The following is a 15,007-nucleotide window of genomic DNA, read 5'->3' on the forward strand; positions in this document are numbered from 1 at the left end:
AATTTTTTATATATTGAAAAACCTGTATAAATTTATGTACTGAAAGAACACTTTATTGTTCAGAGAAGAACATATTTTTTAGTGCATTTGAAAGTAAACCGTTTATGTTTACAGCCTATATTTTCAAGGAGAATTCTAATCATTACGTACAAAGGTGAGGTCTTTATACTTACGGAATGATAGAAATACTTGATTCACTTGTTGTACCAAGGATTAAATATAGTGAAATTACTCATTGAATTAGGTTCCACATACGTAGGAAAACCTAATTCCGTAAATAATTTTGGTGTCATTTGTTTACTTGATTTTATTTATTAAACATTTTATTAATTTAAATCTTTTAGTTTAAAATAATTTAAAATTTTGACTAAATCGTGAATTGATACGTAAGTTGAAATAATTTTAAATTTTAAAAGTATGATTACAATATTATATTATATAATTTTTTATATGTAAATTACTAATTAAGAAAACATAATAGTCATCTAAGTGTAAAAATAAATGTAATCGTTTGATATTTTAATTACAATAAAAATGTAAATATATATAATTGGAAATTGTGCCACAAAAAATTGACATTTTAATTAAGATACAAGATATTTTAAACAAAAGTGTAAAATTTTGATATTTTAATTAAAAGTATAGCAGTTGTATACGAATTAAAATTAATTCTTTTTCTTGTAAAAATTTTTATTTAGAAAAAGTTAATCTGCAAGTTTAAAATTTGATACCTTAATTTTAAATTAAAGTACTCTATTTTAATTAAAATGATAAACTTCAATTTTATATATTTAGTTCATTCAAATTGAAATAAATTAATACAAGTTACATACTTAAATATAGAAAGTTTAATTAATTTTAAATAAATTAATAAAAATTATATATTGAAATTTTACAGATTTTAATATAAATTAACATAATGTGAATTCTAATTTTAAAAAATTATTAATTTAATTTTAAATAAAATACTAAAATTATTTTATAAAATTATTAATTTAAGTTTAAATAAAAGTGATTAGTTTTAACGGCATGGTGTTATGCACATGAAATTATAAAATTATAGAATATTAAATTAATTTATTAATTTTATATAAATATAACTATAATAATTTCTATTATAATATATAAATATAAAAGTTTAAGTTTAAATTTAAAATGTAAAATGTAAAATGTAAAAAATAAATATTAATATCAATAAAGAGTAAATATAAATTATTTTCTCTATTTTAATTTTTTATTTGCATTTTCACATGGATTATTTAAAATATAAATATTATAATATTTCATAATAAAATTTTAATTAACTAATTTGTTGTACTTTCAATTAGGTATTATCTTGAATGTTCAAACTCGAGCTTTACACATATTTTAAATGAGCTTAATATTTTTGTTCAAATCCTCCCAAATTTCGAGCCAACCTTCGAGTCTGAGTAGGTAGTTCAACCCATGAACAGGTCTAGGTATTACATTATCATAAGAGTTAAACTCGTAAACAGTATGAAAGAGAACTAGAGCTTCACCATGGAAAATAGCGTTGTAAATTAATTAAAAATTTGACTAAGGCAAGTTCACCTATCGATTAATAGTATAACTACGGTAACCAAAGATATCGTTCCCACGAAGACTAAAAGTACTAGTAATTACTGTCTTTCTATTATTTAATTGAATAATTCGAGTGATTGATTAAAAAATAAAATTAACTAAATTAATTAACTAACGAACATGGCAAAGACTCAAAACAAGAAAATAATCGATTAATAACCAAGAAGTAAAACAATACTCAGGAAAGAATTCACTTAAATTTCATCTGTCACTATCAATCTAAATTAGCAATATCTTTACTTAGTAACTTGATCTGTAGAAATCTCTAAATTATACTGATATCTCTTTTGAGAGTAAGAACAACTGACTCTAGGTTGATTAATTGAAATTTCTTTTTAATTAAAACCCCTATTATCGCATTAACTCGTGATTTAGATTCCCCTATTAGATTTGACTCTAATCTGGTAGATTTATGTCGTCCTATTTCTTGGATTGCATGCAACTCCACTCGATTATGCAAGACCTACTCTTAAACAGGGTTTATTCCTCCTCTGATTTAAGCACATCAAACATGGATTAATAATCTAAAAATATCAAATCAAGAATTAATAATCTAGAAATATCAAATCAAGAATTAAGTACACATAATAGAGAATAAGATCTAAGTATTTATTGAGTAAAATAAAAAAATCAAAAGACAAAATTTATCATAGGGTTCATCTCCCCTAGGTATTTAGAAAATTAGTTCATGCTTGAAAATAAAAACATCCAAAACATAGTATGGCTGAAAGAAACAAAGAAACTCATGATAATCTCCTAAGAAATCAAATGTGAATCTTCAATATTAACAGAAATTCGCTTCAGAATTGGCTTCAATGGTATTTTTCGAGTTATTTTATTGAGTATTCTATGACGACTCACTCCTATGTTCTTATTTTTTTATCATATATACGCCTTAGAATGCTCGAAAAACTTAAAAATTGTGTTTTTCCACTGTTTAGTGTGCAATTCCACGAAATCAACACGGCCTACCACACGCCCATGTGGAATGGGTCAACCCGTGTGGCTCCTGTAGCTTGCTTCGATTTTCCAGTTTTCACTCATTTTGCTCCCAAATGCTCTATTAAGTATAAAAACATGAATTTAAAGGATTAGGAGCATAAAATTCACAATTAACATCAAATAATCACCCAAAAACGCATTAAGAAAGAGGTAAAAACATGTTACTTTTAGTGCTTATCACACCTACAAACAACATGAAAAAGAGAGAGCCAAAGCTCCACCAAGAACATCATAGAAGTTATACCCGCAAATTGGTCTGTAGAAGTAGATGTTGCAGTTATAGAATTGTGACTACAAATATGAGGTTGTTAGGCTGTGGAGACCTACAAAAATAAAACCTATTTGAAAATATAAATTAGTAGATAGTAGCAAGTAGGATCATATCTATAAAGACAGATAATAATTTTATTTCTTTAATAAAAATAAAAATAAAAATAAATGGGGTTTAAAATTAAAATTAAAAATAAAACAAAGTAAAATAAAAAGAGATCAAAAAGTAAAATAAAAGAAAATCATGAGAAGAAACTTTAACCAAAGGTAAAATCTATGTTTGATTCGAGGATTTGATCATCGACGCAAAGATAGTTTCAATGCTTTTAATAAATTAGTTCTAGTTGTTGACTTAATGCCGGGCAACCAATCTCTCCTTGCCTGTTCGATACCAAGAGGCAACTCATTTGAAATTACTTCCCTAAGTGATAAATAACCCTGTAACTTACCGACAACATTAAAAATGAGAGAGACCTAATTCTAACCAACAAAGTCACCTTAGTAGAGTTCATTTAAGCTAGATTACACATTCATACCACATAATCGTAAACTACAACATAAATGATTTGTGCAGTTAGTGGCTAGTATTAGAACGAATTAAACAATTACAAATTTAATTATTCTAATTGACAAGTCAATTATTCTAAGCTATCAAATACTGACCACGTATTTAATAAACCTAAGCAATTGTAATTATAATCAAAGATGCATGAATACCAAAGAACAAAGAAGATTTAAAGCGCAAATAAGTTTCGCGAATTTATTAAATCAAGATTTAATAAAACTTTTGACTAGAAAAGAGGGTTTAGAAACTCATAAAATAAAGAAAACTAAATAAAACTAACAATTATCTCCAAATCTCCCCTCAATCTTAACCTAATAATGTCTATTTATGGGGAAAAATAATATATTGGAGAAAATACAAAAAGTGCCCTTAATGAAATAAAGCAGAAACTTTCTAGAATCTTTGCAATTTCGAGTCAAACTTCCAAGTCATTTTTTGGCGTCTTCCTAACACTTTTGGGGCACAAGCTATGAAATATATCCAGTTAGATATTTCAATTCCCTTCGAATCAATATGTTATGAGCCCAAAACGGAGGCCTGTAGCTTAAGTTATGGATAAAATACTGAAATTACACTTTGTTAAAAATTCAAACTGCAAAAAAATTGTCAAAAATAAACTTTAAATTCATTTTTCTTCGATTATTCTCTAAATACATAATAAATGAAATATAAATATAAATATTATAATTAAGAATATAAATAACATAATCCAAAACGAGATTTATCAAAGATCTATGGATGCAACATCATGCTACAAGATGTGAAGTTTGTGAATGTAGAATCACGATTACAAAATCTGATGTTTGTGACAGAAGAATTGTGAGTACAGAATCTGAGGTCTAGGATTGTAAAAATATGACTACGAATCGAGTTATTCGAATCAATTCGAACTTTTTTTTTCGAATTTTGAGTTTGAATCGAGTTGAGTTTTCGAATTCGAATAACTCGAATAATTCGAATAATTCGAATATCAAACTATAATATTTTACATTTTTACCCCAAACTCCCAAACCTTTTTACTTTTCCCTCAAAACTTTTATTTCTTCCCACTTTCCCCCCAAAACTTTTACTCCCCTCCCCTCCCAACCCCCAATCTACCCAAAATTCATTTCCTACCAAAATTTTACTCTCCCATTTATTTTTTCTCAAAATTTCACTCCCCAAAACCCTCAAAACCTTTTATTTTCCCCTAAAATTTTTACTCCCTCCCACTTTTCCCCTAAAACTTTTATTCCCTTCCCATCTCACCTCCCATCTATCCCAAACCTTCCCCCCTCCATTTTTTTTAATATTTTCCCTCCAAAATTTTACTTCCCCCTATTTACTTTCCCTCAAACTTTTATTCCCCAAAACTTTTTATTTTTCTCCTAAACTTTTACTTCTCTCCCTTTAGTCTTTACTCTCAAATAAAAAATCAAAATTATCCAAAAAAATCACTAAACATAAATAGTAATAATTTTATTTATATCTACTATTTATATTATTAAATTAAATTTCACATTTTATATTATTTATATTATTGAATTGTTTAGTCATATTGAATATTTATATTAAAATTGAATTATTAATTATGCCATAAAATATTCGTGTTAAAATTTTATATTGGTATCAATTTCACATTTTATTTTTAAAATAAATTTTATTAAAAAATCATATTTTTACATTTAATATATTTTTTAATTCTAAAATACATAGTGACAAGAATCTGAAGATAATTGAAACAACTAAGCAAGCAAAGAAGCTAACCAATATATAAAAAATTAATAAATAAATTATGAAGTGATGAAAGTTAATAAAAAATTTGATTAAGGTGAACAAATTTTATTACGATGGGTGACAATGGTTATAAGGACCCAAAATTATTTTTTAAAATTTAACTCGAACAAATATATTCGATTCGATTCGAATTTCATCTCACTCGACTCGATTCGAGAAAACTTCAAATAAAGTTAGGATGATAAAATGAGATTCGAAAACTCGATTAACTCGAAAATTTTCGATTCGATTTGATCGAATGCCCACCCCTAGTTTCGAGAGACTAAGAATGAAAGGTTTATGAAGCCCAAAAATTGTGGAGGTTCAATAAACCCCAAAATTGAGGTAAATGTGTTTGGAAAGCTTTACTGGGCTCAAAGATGGAAGCTTTAAGAAGTCCAAAAATAGAGGAACTCTTGTTAAACCAAACAAATGGATATAAATGTGTTTAGGAAACCTAAGAAACCCAAAAATGAAGAGATAAATGCAAATGGAAACTTTACAAAACAAAAAATTGGAGGAAGTTACAAAAAGAAAATCAAAATGGGAACTTTATGAAATCTCCAATGAACAAAATGGAAGCTTAACAAAATACCAGGAAAAAATCGAAGCTTGACAAGCTGAGAAGATTGAGCCATGGGTTTTGGCTTGTTTTCTAGAGACGTCACCGAATGTGAAGAAAATAAAGATAAAAGAGTTGATTCAATCACTTCACACATTATCAATGCCCAAAGGATATCCCATAGGAAAAGAACATTGATGTGTTACAAAGTCTCCCATCATCAAATAAAATTTCTAAGAACTCAGAACTAATTGATGGCCATTTTAGTCATTTTATTAAGTTTGGGAGTATTAGAATTAAATTAAACCAGATGACCTTCATATTTATATGAATAAATGTCATGCAGAAGTTTCTTTAACAGTGAACTTTCATTTATAAATAGCTCAGGAACTTGACATAGATAATAGAATTTCAAGAACATATATCCAGATTCGCTGATGAAAATAGGCTTCTTATTGGATTAATTAATGTTTTGTCCTTGCACAACTTGAATCAATACTTGTTAGCTTCGTGATAATTGCTTGATCTAGGACATACATACAACTATATCTCTCACATGCTCCACTGCATTTAACCTATACAGACTTCATACGTTTCTCATTGCAAACTCTAAGACCCATCACCAGTATATTTTCTTCCATGTTTTTGACTGAGCTGAAACTTGAACAAGAAATGATCAGTCTTAAGTTTTCCTAATTTGCAATTTTCTCGTTCCAGTTCCTCCTCCAGACTCTTAACTTTTCCTCTTATGTTTCTCAAGTTCTTTCAGACCCCCGCTTTTTTTTGTTTAGTAAACCCAAAGTGGATTATTTTGAATTAGTGGAGTCGAGTGTGGAACCTTTAAATCGAAAAAGTGAGTCAAAACGAAAAGCTTTATAAACTCACAAATAAAAAAATATAAAAGTAGATTTCTTTCTCAAATATTTAGGTCAAGTTCGAATTCTCAATTTGTCATTATTGGAAAGACTTTACCTTAATATCATCCCGACCGAGGTTAATACTTGTACATAAAGTGATCTATGTTAAGTATTTCTAATTTGCTATCTATTAGCTCTAGTTCCTCTTCAAGTTTCTTTTAACTCCTTTTGACGCTGCTTAATAAGTCCTTCCGCATCCTTTTTTTTCTTTTCCTTAACCCACTTAATCTCTTTATTAAGGGTGGCTTCTATTGCAAAATTTGCCTCACCAATGGAAATTAATCTACCTTTCACTGTACTCTGCTCTTTTGAAAAATTCAGATGGTAATATCTGAAATAAAACTATACCTATTTGCTTAATCATGTGCTACTTTAGATAATTAAAAAAATATATAAAATGAATAGTTTTGTGAATAGGAGAAATTGTTTATTTAACAGTAATTCATATTTGTTGTGAACTCTTTTATAGTAAAAGGAAGGCTACAGAGGCCTTAAGTTCTAACGGTTCTTACATAAGTGATACCCTCCTTGTCACTTAAAAATAATTGTTGGACACCAGGGAAAGGGTCTTCAAAAACTTCTAAATCATGTGTCCTGCTGATGCATGGTTTCGCCATAAAATCTGCCACTTGATTAGCTTCGCGATACACATGTTTAAAGCGCCCAGTCCAACTCTCGTTGCACACTTCTTTAATCATTTGAATTCCAACAGCAAGGGATTGTCTTCATTGGAACCATCCTGGAGCAGCTCAATTGCCACTCTATTATCACACTCCACCACTACTTTGGAGAGACCTCTTTGCCATGCTACGTTGAAGCCATCTAGGATTGCCGAAAACTCGGCGTTAAGAACAGAACCACTACCGATAGACCTGCAGAAACTAGCTACCCAGTTGGGAAATGAATCTCGTAGAACCCCACCTATTGAAGACCAAATACCTGACACATTCGAGGCACCATCCGTGTTTAACTTAGTCCACCCCAAAGCTGGTGGACTCCAATTAACGTGAACCGCTGAAGCTCTTCTGTTCTGTCAGCGTTAGGTTCTCTGTTACCTATATTAAACGCAAGACTAGAGACCCTGTTAAAAATCTCCTCTGAACTACTGTTACTATGCTGAAAAATGATCTTGTTTTTGTTCTTCCAGAGGTATCAACAACTGATAGCAAAAAATACCTCCCAAACCTTACACTGGTAAGGTAAGTCATGGCGTAGAGTGAGAGGGTGTAGGGATTGAAAGGGATGACATATTTCCGGCGTAACTCAACAACACGCTTTCAGTGTAGAAAGAAGGTGCATGATCTTTTGCTACAAGCAAAACAAGGAGCTAATAAGCCATGTTCTCCACATGCTTTGCATCGAACTTCAGTGTCAAATTCCTTGCTTTCATGGAGTGCTGGTGGATGCTCGTGGGGTGAATGTTGAATCTTATCGGCATTTTGGATTCTACGGTCGGAAGCAAGGCGCATTTGACATCCAATTGGAATTTACACTTTCCGCAGTGAAAGGCCAAGCCTGAGCTAGCTTCATCAAAACCCTCATATTGGCAAGGTACGTCGGTGAGTAAAACCAGAGGACATGAAGGATGAAAGAAATGAATGATTTGACGTGGAATGTTGATCATGCATGAATGATGGACGAAAAAGTTGCAATCCTGGCAGCCATAGGCAAAAGAATCAAAGGCAGAGGCAAAGCAGAGCTTGTTATATATGGCGCACCCAACTTCCAAATGATTATTGGGAGCAAGAAGTTTTAAGGGATGCCAGTGAGTAAAATGTTGAATAAGCTCCTCAGTTTCTATGGTGGCCCGTTGGGTGCCTTCAACATGCATATCAAACTCACACCTTTTACAGCGGTTGCTTAAACCAGAGTCTGTTTTGAAGCAAGCATTACATATATACTCGTAATCTAAAATGGTAAGGAGAAGAGGGCATGGGTGAAACAAATCTCGGATTTCTCCGGGAAGCTTGGCACAGGATCTATGGAGGTAAAAATCACAACCAAAGCATACATAGATCGAACCCGTAATGCGTTTGCAACATCCCCTACAACCAAGTTGATCGTCCTGCGAAACCCCGAGGAGCCACAAGAGATGGCAATGGAGAAAATGCTGAATTTTCGTCGACATCTCTCTGGCTTTAACAAAAGCAAAGCTAATGTTCCAAATTTCTTGAAGGTTTAAGATTGAAGAAAAGATGATTCATTCATTGTATTGTGCAAGCTCTTTAAAACAGATAAGGGAAATACTGATAAATTTTAAACTCAAAACATATTTAATTACATTTCCTTATTAACAAGTACAAGCTTTTTTTCTCCAATCATAACACACTCAAATGCCAAATCCCATTATGCAAGAAATGGAAACATTTCGATAAAACAGAAACCCTGAACAGCAAAACACTTTTTAAGCATAATCTCCAGAAACTGGTACTGAGGAGTATGACCCAATGAAAATGTCACCATAAATCAGCCCAGCTAACCCTCCTCCAATCAATGGGCCAACCCAATAGATCCAGTTACCAGACAAGTTCCCACTAACCACAGCTGGTCCAGAAGAACGGGCTGGGTTCATTGAACCACCACTAAATGGACCAGCGGCTAAAATGTTAGCACCCACAATGAAACCAATTGCAATAGGTGCAATTGTTCCTAGAGAACCCTTCTTTGGGTCAGCTGCCGTGGCATAAACGGTGTAGACGAGTGCAAATGTAATCACAATCTCCATCACCATGCCTTCCACAGCCGTCATTCCTGAAGCAACGCCGTGGGCTGGGACGCTCTGCAAGGTTCAAGTTGTAATTTTAATTTAGAAACAGTTTTGAGATTTTAATTGTTATAGTGAAGTTGTTCCATACCAAGCCATTGGTGACAAACTGGAGAAGAAGGCAAGCAACAATGGAGCCAAAGCATTGAGCAATCCAGTAGAAAATAGCAGTTAAGATGGTGATGTTGCCTCCAACAGCTAACCCAAAGGTGACGGCGGGATTCAAATGACCACCTGAGATGTTGGCTGCAATGGACACCCCAACGAAGAGGGCAAATGCATGAGCCACTGCTACAGCCACTAAACCCGCTGGGTCTAGAGCTGCATCGGCAGTGAGCTTACCTATAAAATATTAAAAAACAAAGAAAAAAAACCATTACATCAACTCGTAGAGAGAGTTGTCCCTTGTTTAAAGGTCCAATCTGGTTCGACTCAAATGAATTAGTGTTCATAATGATAGTAATGTGTGCTTTACAAGGTGGTATACCTTTGCACACTTACCATAAGCAATAGCCGATCCAACACCAGCAAAGACAAAAAGCAAGGTCGCAATGAATTCAGCCAAATAAGCCTTGAGGGACCCGACACTGAAAGAATCACCAAAGCTACCAAAAGCTAACTTAAACCATTTTGGCTCGCAAAAACAAAAGAGATGCACTTAAAAGCTAAGCTCAAGAATAAGAAACTCTGTGCCTAATCAATTTCTTTTGATGAGTTTACATACTATGAAGAAGGTGTATATATACAAAATATATGAAGCAAAATAGCTAGAACGTAGGTTAAAGAGGCATCGCCGGCATCGGCCATAGGGCCTACAAGAGTGAACTGGCACCGCCCCGATTGGCAACCGACCAACTGCTTTATGATAAAATTATATGAATTATGAGCATAAGACAATCAACTTAACTACTTATTTATGAAGAAATCAACAATGGGGCTTCTTTAAAAACTCTAAATAAGGATGGGAATCTTTATGCTCCATTACATTATTGCTGAGGTCTCCTGTTAATTTCTACCTAGCTTTTATTAATTAAAAATTGCGAAGTTGCTCCAACGATAATGTCGATGATTATATATATGTTTTAAAATAAAAAGCTAGTTAATCTCAAAAAAATGTTTTAAAAATCAGAAATGGCAATGAAAGGTTTAATAACAAACATTCCTCTCTTTGATCAAAATGTGGATCGATTTTTTGTTATAGTATAATATTATTTTGTCCAACTATTTTCAAATTTAGTGTGCTCTAAGTAACAATTATTCAGAGTTTTGTTGATAGTTTTGCTAACCAGTATTTTGAGGATATTTTAAAAAATATCATATTAAATAAGTTATAATTTTACGTATAAATAGTTGAATATTTTGAAAGTGGTATAGAATTAACCGGAGTTAAACCTTCTTAAAATAAGTAGAATAAAAATTCCATGTGTTGACTTGATGATTAGGGCGTTTAATGTCCCAAATGTGGCCTGGGATCGAGTCGCGCTAGTCACGATGCTGCTAGGTGTTGATATGATCGTAGATCTGTCTCCTGAGCCAACGCTTTCTTGGAAGGATAAACTTTTAGGCAGGGGAGCTCTAACCGGGTTCAATAAATTCTGGTAAAAAAGACGGCTACCACGATGGTTGTTAAGCATTTAGGGAGGAACATTGGCTATACCACCCTACAAAACAAGATTTATAATCAGTGGCGGTCGTCTATGCCGTTTAAACTTATGGATGTCGAACATGGGATGTTTTGGTGAAATTCCAAATTAACGATGACTTTGAAAAAGTGTTTACCCAAAGGTCATGGGTTGTATTCGGACAATATTTAACCGTTTAGCCGTGGACGCTCCAGATTTTAATCCCTTGCAATCGTTTCAAAATGTTGTTATGACGTGGATTAGATTTCCAGGTTTACCGGGATTTTTGTGTAAGAGAAAGATTTTAGAAGAGATTGGCGGTTTAATTAGTAAAGTGGTGAAACTAGACTATAATATAGATAGTAGGTTGATGGGAGATTTGCTCAAATGGCGATTTATGTTAACCTTGACAAGCCATTGATCCCTTAGATTATGGCACATGGAACAGTTGAACGAGTTGAGTATGAGGCCTTACGATGGATTTGTTTTGATTATGGTAGGTATGGTCATATGAAGACTCTATGCCCTCTTTTCGTCGGTAAACTGGATCACCCAATGGAGAAGGAGGTGGCATCGGCTGGAAAAGCCGAAGAGAAAGAAAAGGAAGCGTTTGGGCCATGGATGGTGGTAGAGCGAAAATTACGAAGAGTTTCGAACAAGAAACGAAATCCAAAAACAAAAAATCCTGAAAAAGATCTTTTTGGATCTAGATTTAATATTCTGGAAGAAGAAGGAGAGTTGGATGTTGAGATTTCGGTAGATTTTCAGGGTGTAAAATTTCAAAAATGGGATTTCACTAGAAACAAGGGAAATGCATATTTTAACAAGATAAACGGCTTGATGAGTGGGTCAGTTAGGCAGGATAAAGGGTCCAACACATAAAGCAGGCTAAATGGTGGTGCTGGGTAAAAAAAGAAAAAAGAGAGAAGCCGGAATGGCGGGCAATTTACCAATAAAAGCCATTTTTTTAAAAATTACCGAAATGGGCCCATTATTTAATTATTTACCGGAATGGTCCATTTTTCCGCGAAATCGCGTCCACGTCAGCAACTCGCGCTAACGTGGACGCGATTTCGACCCGCGCGTGAACAGTACGCAACGGTCAAATTGACCGTTGCCCCCCCCAACGGTAAAAAAAAACTATAAATACCCCTACCCCTTTTTATTTTTTCACAAACAAATCCTCTCTCATATTTCCTCTCAATTCCTCTCAATTTCCTACCAAAATTCTCTCAATTTCCTTCCAAAATTCTCTCAAATCCATATTTAATTTCAATTTCCTCTCAATTTCCTTTTTTAAAATAATTTTAATTTTTTTATATTTTTATAAATCGTAAAAATTTGTACGATTTCATCAATGGCCGGATCATTGACTCGTCTTGATAAGCATCACATATCGGTGGAACAAATGACAATGGTAAGTGTTAAATTTAATTTTTAAATATTATTTAAGAATTTTTTATTTATGCATTTTTTGATAATTATTAATTTATTATTTGTTATAAAAGTCTGAAGATCGGGTATTGGAATGCAATATCCGGAATATGCATGCTCCTCCATCACCGTTGGTAGAGAACTACCTGCGGGAAGCGGGTTTTTGGCACGTGGCGACGGTAGGTCGGGGATGCAAGTTGGACCCGAAACTGATCAGTGCGTTGATCGAGAGGTGGAGACCCGAGATGCACACATTCCATCTTCCATGTGGAGAGTGCACTATCACTCTAGAATATGTTAGTCTGCAGTTGGGATTACCGGTGGACAGGCACCCAGTCACCGGGTTTGCCCAATCTAGCAATTGGGAGGGGGTGTGCTACGAGCTTTTGGGCGCTATTCCGGAGAAAATGGAGGGAAGTAAGGTCGAGATGGGCTGGTTACGTGACACATTCCCTGATCCGGATGAAGATTCAACCGAAATTGAAAGAATCCGATATGCCCAGGCACACATTCTTCAAATAATTGGAGGTTATCTGATGCCCGACACGTCACGGAGCCGTGTACATCTAAGATGGCTGCTAAAACTCGTTGATTTTAGAGCAGCCGGTGAATTGAGTTGGGGGTCTGCCGTCTTGGCAACATTATATCGGGAGATGTGCGGGGCGACGCGACCGAGGAGAGCAAACATCGGAGGTTGCCTGTCACTACTGTAGTCATGGGCACGGTTTCGCTTTCCATTTCTACGTCCTCGAGTGAACCACCCATATACATTCCCACTCATAACGAGGTAAATTTTATTATATTACATTTTACAATTATTATGTAGATTTTTAAAAATAAAAGTATGATAAATTTTTATTTAATTAGGTGGAACCATCCGGCAAGTTATGCTCGATTACCATCCTCTCTTGAAGATATACGGCTTCTATTAGACCAACGGTCGGAAGCAAAAGTAAGTATTATTGCAAATAGATATTTCTATACATTCGCTATTCGATTGATATTTAGTATTTAGTATTTAGTATTATGTATATAACTAATATTTCTATCATGTTCATATAGTTTCAATAGACACCATACGAGGATCCGGCAATTCGGGCAGTAATCCCGGAAAAGTTTTTACAAAATCCACAAGCTTGGCACGTGAAAGTCGTGTTGGTCAACTACGCAACCCTAACCTAATTTAATTAAAAACCCTAACCCCTAACTTAAATTAATTACAAACCCTAACTCTAACCTAATTTAATTAAAAACCCTAACCCTAATCTAACTTAATTAAAAACCCTAAACCCTTAACTTAAAAACCCTAACCTTAACCTAAATTAATTAAAAACCCTAACCCTAACCTAATTTAATTAAAAACTCTAACCCTAACCTAATTTAATTAAAAACCCTAACCCTAACCTAATTTAATTAAAAACCCTAACTCTAACCTAATTTAATTAAAAACCCTAAATCCTTAACTTAAAAACCCTAACCTTAACCTAAATTAATTAAAAACCCTAACCTAATTTAATTAAAAACCCTAAACTCTTAACTTAAAAACCCTAACATTAACCTAAATTAATTAAATACCCTAACCCTAACCTAATTTAATTAAAAACCCTAAACTCTTAACTTAAAAACCCTAACCTTAACCTAATTTAATTAAAAACCCTGACCTAATTTAATTAAAAACCCTAACCTAAGTTAACAATGTTACATTCACGTAATGTTAGATTTGGAAAAATGTTTTGACTAGTACTAACAAATAATAATTTTACATAATTTGATAATTTTACTAACCATTAATACAATTTTTTGACTTAATAATTTTACATTCACATAATGTTAAATTTGGAAAAATGTTTTGACTGGTACTAACAATTAATAATTTTATATAATTTGATAATTTTACTAACCATTAATACAATTTTTTGACTTAATACAATTTATCAATTAATAATTTCACAAACTTAATTTTTTTACAATTACATTCAACTATTGCGATTAGGGCATGATCGACTTGTATGGCCTGGATTCTTACACCATCCGCACAACTTCGTTTCACTGGATGTGTCTCGGATATCCATATTGTTACGTATTCTAGTCGAGCAAGGTCGACCCTTTGGTTTGCGACGTAATTCTCTATCCGGTAACAGCTTAAAAGGAGCAAGAGATACAGACGGCCACTTACGTTCATCTGGGACCAGTGGGAAAACGTGTCTCCATACGTTGTACATGTTTTCTAATTTGTACACTTCGTCCACATAACTCATCGGATCCAGAGGGAGTTATTGACAAGCTGCAATAACATGAGCGCATGGATAACGAAGTGCATCAAACATCTCACAGTCACAAGTCCTATTTCGCAAGTGTACACGATATTGCCCGCCAACAACACCTTGGTGCGGTCTGTCAAACTCTGTCACGCGAAATCATAAATTATCTCGATCGTGACACACTGCGTGCATGGTGTTTGCCCTCGCCTTGGCCTTGTTAATTTCTTGAACTACCTTGCTGCATCATACATGG

General features: G+C 33.3%; 2 protein-coding genes across 2 annotated transcripts; both read right to left on the bottom strand.

Annotated features, from left to right (window-relative positions):
• Positions 1–8,000: 8,000 nt before the first annotated feature.
• Positions 8,001–8,801, bottom strand: LOC107929357 (uncharacterized). Its single transcript, XM_016860753.1, has one exon. The coding sequence runs from the start codon at positions 8,799–8,801 to the stop codon at positions 8,001–8,003; it is 801 nt and encodes a 266-aa protein (XP_016716242.1).
• Positions 8,802–8,927: 126 nt separating this feature from the next.
• Positions 8,928–10,244, bottom strand: LOC107929356 (probable aquaporin TIP-type). The gene is made up of 4 exons (XM_016860752.2): positions 10,184–10,244; positions 9,939–10,094; positions 9,529–9,779; positions 8,928–9,452 (listed from the first exon to the last, which is right to left on the bottom strand). The coding sequence occupies exons 1-4, from the start codon at positions 10,242–10,244 to the stop codon at positions 9,078–9,080; spliced, it is 843 nt and encodes a 280-aa protein (XP_016716241.1). The 3' UTR covers positions 8,928–9,077.
• Positions 10,245–15,007: the final 4,763 nt, after the last annotated feature.

This window comes from Gossypium hirsutum, chromosome D08 (assembly GCF_007990345.1).
Source record: "Gossypium hirsutum isolate 1008001.06 chromosome D08, Gossypium_hirsutum_v2.1, whole genome shotgun sequence".
In the NCBI taxonomy this organism is placed as follows: Eukaryota; Viridiplantae; Streptophyta; class Magnoliopsida; order Malvales; family Malvaceae; genus Gossypium; species Gossypium hirsutum.